Here is a 9,389-nt window from a genome sequence, read left to right as displayed (position 1 = left end):
AAAAAAAACAGTACAGTTTTCCAATCTGTTGGCCATAACCGCACTAAGTAAATGCATCTCTGTTTGTTCTTTGCTAAACTAACCATGAAATGCACAATCTCGAATCAATTATATCAAAGGTAATAATTTCGTTTCGTTTAGTTGCAATTTAATGCTTGATTAAGTTATTATGAGTGATTTAATTTATTCGATTTCACTCTTCTATACTATTTTTTTTTGTAGTTTATTTGGAAGCACACTTCTTGGAGTGTAACAAGTTTAAGTTGTATGTATTTAGGTCTTGAAAAGTGTGCTGAATTGAGATGAACGTAATTGCAATTGTTCTAATTTGAGATCAATAACTAAGAGTTCCCATCACCACAAAATTGGTGATGTAATTTTTTGGACAGAAATATTTTTTAATTGGAATAATTTTAAAAGAATCTTAAATAAACGAATGCTAGTTTTAGTGTATCATTTAGGTTATGTTTGTAAATGTAGGTTAGGTTACTTTTGAAAATATAGGTGAAGTTAGCAAATTTAGGTTAGGCTACATTTCAGACTATAATTTAGGTTAGGTTTTTGTATATATTTAAGGTTAAGAAATTTAGGTTAGATTACGTTTGAGAATATAGTTTAAGTTAGAAAATTTAGCATAGACTACATTGATTACCAATCAACAAAATAAAAGCTAGGGTCATATAAAGTCAAGGTCATTTATTATTATGGAAATTTATTCATATATATTTTTATTAATGATTATAGAAGTTTTTTATTGTGTAAATATGAATAATTTAATTTGATAAAGAAAGAACTTGATAAAAGTATGTCAAATTTGCACTAACATTGTTAACGATTTGATACACAAAAGGATGGATCATTGTCAATTGACTGAGTCCTTGAAGATGCGGCGCGGCGATAAATAGTCCTGGACTGATGTTAAATGGGAAAAAAATAAAGAGAAGCGCTATTGCCGATATATTCATAATAAGGGTTGCTTTGTGTGGGGTGGTAAATAGCAAAAATTATATGTTTTCTAGAGACGCCATCTCGTGATCAAATATTTAATCATTTTTTTGCAAATCGTTGATGTATATAGTTGAAGTTAGCAAATTTAGGTTAGGCTACATTTCAGACTATAGTTTAGGTTAGGTTTTTGTATATAGTTTAAGTTAGTAAATTTATCATAGGCTACATTTGATATTTTAGGAGAGATTTTTGAGTATATTTAAGATTAAGTTACCAAATTTAATAGAGGTTGGAGAAGTTAGATTAGGATAATTTTAAGAGTTTAATTACTGAATTTATTATACGCTAGATTTAGGATTATAGTTTAGGTTAGGTTTGAGAATATAATTAAGATTAGGTTAGAGTATTTAGTATAAGCCACATATGAGACTATAGTTTAGGTTAAGATTGACAGTGTAGGTTAGGTTTGACAGTATATTTGATATTAGGTTAGGATTAAGAAATTATTAAATTAGCTTAAATTCATGAGGTTAGATTAGATTTATTCCTGAAATATGAGAAAAAATAAATGAAACACAAAAATTTAGTATATCTACTAATTATATATTGAACAAATTTTGTTCTTTTTTAAAACTATGTCTGCTAATTCCTCTTAGCTTTCTTACTTTTCCTCCTCTTACTTGTAACCTTTTCCTATGTTTGTGACAAATTTTCTTTGATTTGTCTCACTTCTTCCTCCGTTAATTTGTCTTTCTCTTCTTTCCTTTTGCGTTTCCTTTCCTTCTCTTCATTTTTGGCTGCACGAGCCTTTTCTTTTTGAATTTTCCTCATATTCACAATTCCCTTTCCGATTTTTCTTCCTTCGTCTTAATTTGGACATCACTCTGTTTCTGTCTCACGTGCTTGAAAAATCTGAGAACAATTTAGTTTAATAAGTCAAATACTTGATGGTAAAGTGGACAATTACTATTTAATCCCTCATTAAAGTAATGCAATAATTAACAACACGATGTTAATATTCCCAAGAAAACATATACATTTCACAAAACTTTTACCAATCATATAGATGACACGAATTCCCTATTGAAGAAAATCCGGATCTTTCACAAATAATGATACGCATTTTTTGTGATCCACTTTCCTTCAATTCAAGTGCGGTTTTGCATAAATCCACATCAAATCTTAATAACAACAATTGTACAAATAATAAAGAGAAAACTCCTTACATTTACTTTCGTTTCTTGTAAACTTTAAAACAGATGTTAAACCAATTTGTTCCAACTATAATTTAATGTTTGTTTTTTTAATTATTTTATGTTGTTTTCGTTAGATGTTTCCAGTGTTGTTACCATTACCAATTCTTGTTGCTTAGAGTTAATCGCTTCACTATAAACCGTGCACTTAACAGTACATAAATTGTGTTCGCTGTAATTGCTTATAATCATCGCAAAAGCAATTAAAAAAGGAAAGAAAAATCTGTATAGGTTATTACGGATTCTGCAATTCTTTTGTACCGGACGATAAAATCTGTTTTAATTGCGACGTAATAGTTTACCTGAATTTCATACTTCGCTCATCTCGGATCCAATTTAGACTACTTAAACTAGACATTGTTCTCTTAGTCTCATAATTGCATATACAAAATCATTGATAAAATCAAACATGTTTACTTTCAAGTAATTACACAATTTTCATACTTTACTCATTTTTTTTGTTATCTAAGTTAAATTAGTAATTGTTCTCGTTTTTAATTGTTTTATACTCATTTATAACAGTGAAACTTATTTGAAATCTGATTAACGCCATCTATTGTTGTTTTTCAGAAAGTGGATATTATTTTTTTAATTAAAAATTTAGATTAATTAATTAAAAAAAAACTAACTAATTTAACTAAAATAACCTAAATTAAATATTGGAACTAAATTGAAAGAAATCAAAATATAACAAAATAATAAGAAAAACAATGCTCACATTAATAAGTGTTTAATAATGAAACCTGAACTGTCACAAAACTATTAGTAGGCTTATTGGAAAGACCAGAATTTTGTCTTTAAGACACATCTTCAACTATTTAATGGACAAACGTTTTTATCGAGTAATTGAACAAAATGTTTGGACGTGTTTATTTTTTAGAAAATTCGCAAAATTTTTGTTGTTGATTAACATTACTTAAGTATTATATCAAAAGATGCGCAATAAAAGATACATTGTGATGAAATGATAACATATTTGAAAAAGTTTTGGGGTTTTCTAATTATTATATAAAATTAATGAGAAAAGAAAAAGTGTAGACGTGTTTTTTTTTTTTAGAAAAATCGTCATATCTTTGTCATTAATTAACATAACGTATTAGTAGTTATATAAAAAGATGCGAAATAGAAGATGCAATGATAATTAATTTAAATCAGTTTGGGGTTTTCAAATTTTTTTATAAAATTTTTGAAAAAAAAAATTGTAAAAATTAATCGCTCAAATATAAGTTTATTATAGGAAGACTAGACTTAGCATATATTAGGCAATAGTTATATTAGAATGGTGATAGTTTTGTCTTTAATATGCATATTTATAAATCTAATTAACGTTTGTAATGATCGAGTAATTAAATAAAACGTGAAGAAGTGTTAAAATTTTGAAAAATTGATAAATCTGGCTTAGATGAATAAGAAAAAGTTTAAAACTTGAAGAAAAGGTTAGTAGTTTAATTCGCTATTACAATTAGTTAATAAAATTAAACTGATGTAACGTAATTTGATAGGATTAAGGACGCCCTCTATTGTCCTTTTGAATAACTACATTTTTTAATAAATATGTATAATTGTATTCATTAACAAAGTAAAATCCAAAAATTACCTAATTTGATTTAGTATTAAATATAATGGATGATGAAGTAAAATAAAATGTACTTTTGTTCTTATTTGCAGGTGATGAAAGGATGAGCAGGATGAGCAGATCCTGGGGCTCGCAGGACGTGGTCGACGAGGAGGAGGAAGGACGTGGTCGAGGAAAGTACAAGAAGTACAAAAAATACATGATGCCGTTGCTCCTCGCCTACAAATTGAAATTCTTCACTCTGATTCCCGTCCTCATAGGAGGCCTTGTGCTTCTAACGGGAGCCACCGGTCTAGCAGGCTTCTTCTTCGCACTGTTCGCAGCGACAATGGGACTCAAAGGAGGCGGCGGCGATCACTGAAAACATACAATCATCCACCACCTGGAGAGAAAAAACATACAACCCTTAAAACAGAAACACCAAAAACAAAAAAAAGTTAACAAATCGATCCCAAATCATCAGAGTGCAATATTTATTGAATAATCTTCTACATTTACTTTGTTTCTTTGTTCATTTGATGAAGTTTAAGGACCATCAAAGAAGGATCTATGCAGAGATCTTGCCATTAATTTACTTTTCTTTGTTCTTAAATAATAAGTTTCAAATACTTAGTTATAAGTATAATACTTACAGTACATCATGTGTAAAGCATCAATAAGTAAAGTTGAGTAAAATTAATCATAGGTTTAAGCACCTAGATGTTCGTTTTGTGTAAGTTTAGGTTATTTCGATGATTGTAATACTTTTGCGAGTTTGGAATGTGCATTTATTGCGGTAACATTAAAATTGGATGATTGCAGTGTGTTTATTGACGATCCACGGACTTGGACACATGCGAATGAACGTCGTGTCCTGATAATGCCACGACCCTGACAACAGTTTCACGTTCATCCAACATTATTTATTTATTAATTTATGTCTCTTCTATACGTAATTTTACTATTTATTACTAGTTTAAGCATAGATTTAAGCAACACCCAGTGTATAATTTGTTTAATTGTACATACATTTACTTAATTTTGTTTTTCTTGAAATAAACAGTACACTTTTACAACTTTGTTTATTTTTTTTATATATTACCTTTAAAAACGGTTTTGTGTGTTCTAATTACAAACATTTTCATTCAATTTCCAAAACAAATCAGTACTATTGATCATTATCATTAAAATATGAAAAATATTGATCAAAATTTGAGAAATGTAGCATAACTATTTGAGTTTTTAAACATAAAAAATATAGCTTAAGAAATATGTAAAGTTTTACTAAATTTTCCAAAATAAATCAAGACAAATTGAGAAAAAATATTTCATAAATAATTCATGGTAAAATCACAATTTAATCTAACAATAGAGAAAAAAAAATATTCACCAAGAAGTTTGCATTTACTTAATATTTCTTTATTCTTCTTGAAAGTAAAAATTGTTTAATTTTATTAAATTTAAATAAAAATCAATACATAATGACAAAAATGAATGAACTTTACTGAAACTTTACTAATTAGTACATTTCCTACAAAATAGTTTTAAAATTATTGATTTTCTTATTACATAATTCTAATATGAATATTGCAATGTTATTAAAGTCTACATAATATTTCATTCGAATAAAACTTTCAACTTTCTCTTGAAAACAAAGTAAAATATAAATAAATATTTATAGAATGAACCAAAAAAACCTGAGATAAACATATTTTTACTATAACTTCAAAAACAAAAGATTTTTACGAATTTTTGTTGTATGAAAATCAAGGTGAAATTTGTAACATGTAGCATAACTGAGATTTTAAACATAAAAATATAACATAAGAAATATATAAAGTTTTAATAAATTTTCGAAAATAAGTCAAGAAAAATTAACAAAAATTGTTTCATAAAAAATTCACAGAAAAGTTTGCATTTATTTACTTAATATTTCTTTATTCTTTTTGAAAGTAAAAATTGTTTAATTTTATTAAATTTAAATAAAAATCAATACATAATAAAAAAAATTAATGAACTTTACTGAAACTTTACTAATTAATACTTTTCCTACGAAATAGTTTTATAATTATTGATTTTCTTATTTCCTAATTCTAAGATTAATATAAATATTGCAATGTTATTAAAGTCTACATAATATTTCATTCGAATAAAACATTCAACTTTCTTCTTTCAAAACAAAGTAAAACAAAAATAAATATTTATAGAATGAATGAAAAGAAACTGGGATAAACTTATGTTTACTATTACTTCATATAATTCTCCATCTTTTAATTTTTAATGAGAATCAAGAAGTTATGAAATCATCTAGGCAATACATTTATGCAACGAATTGATACATGAAATGTTGTTTCGCTTTAAATAAAAAGTACATTTTTACAATTTTTGTATTTTTTTTTAAATAAATAAACAGAAGATTTTTACAATTTTTTGTATGAAAATCAAGGTGAAAAGTTGAACCATGTAACATGAAAATGTATAGTTTGAAAATTTGTAAACATAAAAAAAATATTAATACAATTTGCGAAAAAAATCAAGAAAATTGATGATCAATGATGATAGAGTAATTAAATAAAACGTAAAGATGTGTCAAAACTTCGAAAAATTGGTAAATCTCTCTTAGATGAATAAAACTTGAAGAAAAGATTAGTAGTACATCTAGGTAATGTACTTATGCAACCAAATGAACAAATTAGTATGCTAAATGTATAGACAAATAAGAATTGAAATTCAATTATAAAAATATGAAAATTATGAAAGTTATTCAAAATTGATAATTTACTGAAATATTTAATATTATATATTTAAGTAAATTAAATGTTTTTTTAATAATCTAGAGTAAATATAGAAAATTAGTCTAATTAATTATCTTTTAGTAATTTTTATATATTAATTAATTTATTCTATATACAAAAACATTGATAAAACAGTTTATTATATATATTAACTTTAATATTATATTCAATTAATAATTACATAATACCAAGAAATGGTACAAAAAACAACGTTATTTCTCAAACACAAAAATTATAAAAATACCATTCAAACTGAACAAATTGTATGCGAAAATATGTAAGTATATATGAATGCGTATTGATGAATATGTTTATACTGCAGTAAATGCTGCAATCGTATTGGATTTTAGTCCGTTACAGATTGCAGGGCAAGTATCCAAGAGGACAAAAGGAATTCCGGTCATGTTTAATTGAACATGAAAACGGATATGGAAAGAGTATTTTATACTTTTATTTTGTTGTCGTAGTAAAATTGAATAAGTGCAAAACGTAAAATTCAGTCACAGTCACGTAACTTCACTCGTTTCAGTGCGATGCGAAATGTTGTCGAAAACGCGAATTCTCATCATTTTCTTCATCCTTGCAATTGGATTTATCGCAATAAGTGCAAATATTAATGAAGAATCATCAACATCTAACATAAAATATGGTAATTAATTTAACTTTTTATTTATTTTGTTTTTATTTTCATAACATTTTTGTACTGAAACATAAAAACTATTTTATTTTTCATATTATTTTCAAGTAATTTTAATTTCATATAGTTGTAATTAATTAATAACTATCATTTCCAATGATTATATAAACAAATAAAATTTCAAAATTTTTCTAAATAATTTGAAAAAAATATTTTACAAAATTTTAAAAACTATTCAATTTTTAATATTTTTTTTTATTATTTTAAATAAATTTGAATGTTGTAATTAATAAACAACTAATATTTCTACATATTATATTAAAATAAAAGAATAAAAACTTTTTTTTACTAAATTTCGAAAATTTTGTATGGAAGTTGTACGATTCTGAAATGAATCTTTGTAGAATATCAAAGAATGAAATATTAATTAAATTAAATAAGTAACATCAGTAATTAATTTTGTGTTTGTGAAATTTTGTAATTATTTATTTAATATTGTAATCTTTTATCAGTACTTTTTTCATAAATATCGTAAATTTATTCGAATTATTTTCAATTTTTTATTAATAATTTGTCTTGATACAAATTTGTTTATAAATATTTGGTGTGTATTCCTTTATATTAATTTATACAAAAAAATATGTTATATTTCAGAAATTGAAGCACGAAGAAGGAGACATAGAAGGAACAACCACATGATGCCATTTGTGATGATGATTATGCTGTTGAAAATGATCGTGTTGCCGATGATCACGTTCAAAACCATGGCCATCGTATCAGGTTTTTCGATGCTCTTCAGCGTCATCAGTCTAGCAGTGGCATCTTTCGCCGGAAGAGCAGAAGCACACAGGCACCATCATTCGGGTCATTCCGGTCATTCGCATCATTACCATGGTGATGATCCAAGCTACAGCTACTACGATGATTCGATAGATGACTACTACAAAAGACAGCAGCACATCGATAAACGTCTTAGCCAGGAACTCAAACCGAAAGAATTAGTTGCTTTATTACGAAACTAAACAATTATTCATCTAATTTCATTCATTTATTGTAAATTAATTAAAAGTGAAATAATTTAGAAAAAAATGTTTATAAATTAGACAATTAGATTGTAATAATTTGTTCTTGAATTAATTATTTAGGTTTATACTAATTCAAATAATTATGTAAAGTTTTAAGTAAAAATATAAACAAATTATTAAAAAAAAAAAATTTATTGTGTATCTTATAAAGTAAACATCAAATAGTAAAATTAGCAAAAGTAGTAAAAATAATAGAAATAACAAAATTTTCATGAAGAATTTTCAACTATGATCAATCAAATCAAATTCAATCGAATAGTGAAATAGTATAAATAAAAACAAATTGTAACATCAAACAAAAAAGTTACTAGGTTTATTTTATCAAATGATTATCAACCATTATGAGAAAAACCTTTAATCAAGGATAATTACAGTTGTTGTGTGTAATCGTATAGAACTTCAATGGAAGAATAAAATAGTAAATTAATCTAAGCAAACATTTTCTTTTAAAATTATCAACCATGATCAATCAAATCGAATAGTGAAATTAAACAGTAATAGTAATATCAAGAATATTTAAGAAGTTAAGAAAAATTATATTTACTCATAACTTTTTAAGATTTTTCTCATTTTTGTTGTGTATTTGATATAGCTTCAATCAAATAATATTAAGAAACAGAGTAAAAAAGATTGTAATAACAAAAAATAGTTAAAAGGTTTATTCTATCAATGATTATCAACAATTTTTGTGTGTATTCTTATACAGCTTAAATAGAAGAGTAAAATAGTATAAATAAATTAAAAAGTAATAAAAGAATTAGTTAAGACGTTTATTTCTAAAATTATTATCAACCATGACCAATTATCAATTTTTTGTCTTTTTGAGAATTATTCTAATTTTTTTTTTAAATATGTATTAAAATATGTATGTATTTAGTTAAGTGTTTTTTTTTCATAAATTATTATCAACCAAATACATTTCTCATACACTTCTCATTTTAATTATGTATCTTATATATTTTCAATCAATTAGTAAAATTACTTTCAGTAAAATGTGTACAAATATGAAAAAAAAAACATATACTAAAATTACTCTAAAAGAATGGTATAAAAATAATAACATGACTTACAAGAAATTTTTCCAAAGTGTTTATCAACCATTTCAAATTCTAGTTT

The 9,389-nt window shown here is 25.1% G+C and overlaps 1 protein-coding gene across 1 annotated transcript in view; it reads left to right on the top strand.

Moving 5' to 3' along the window:
• LOC108559108 overlaps positions 1-4,150 on the top strand; it is an 8,074-nt gene extending 3,924 nt beyond the window's left edge. The window contains exon 2 of the mRNA XM_017916253.1: positions 3,870-4,150. Within this exon, the coding sequence (XP_017771742.1) occupies positions 3,881-4,138 (258 nt within the window). The 5' untranslated portion in view covers positions 3,870-3,880 and the 3' untranslated portion in view covers positions 4,139-4,150. The remainder of the gene's footprint in view (positions 1-3,869) is intronic.
• The last annotated feature ends 5,239 nt before the right edge of the window (positions 4,151-9,389 follow it).

Source organism: Nicrophorus vespilloides, unplaced genomic scaffold (assembly GCF_001412225.1).
Source record: "Nicrophorus vespilloides isolate i.1.1-1 unplaced genomic scaffold, Nicve_v1.0, whole genome shotgun sequence".
In the NCBI taxonomy this organism is placed as follows: Eukaryota; Metazoa; Arthropoda; class Insecta; order Coleoptera; family Silphidae; genus Nicrophorus; species Nicrophorus vespilloides.
The sequence above is the reverse complement of the archived record's forward strand: the minus strand, read 5'-3'. Positions and strand labels throughout refer to the sequence as shown.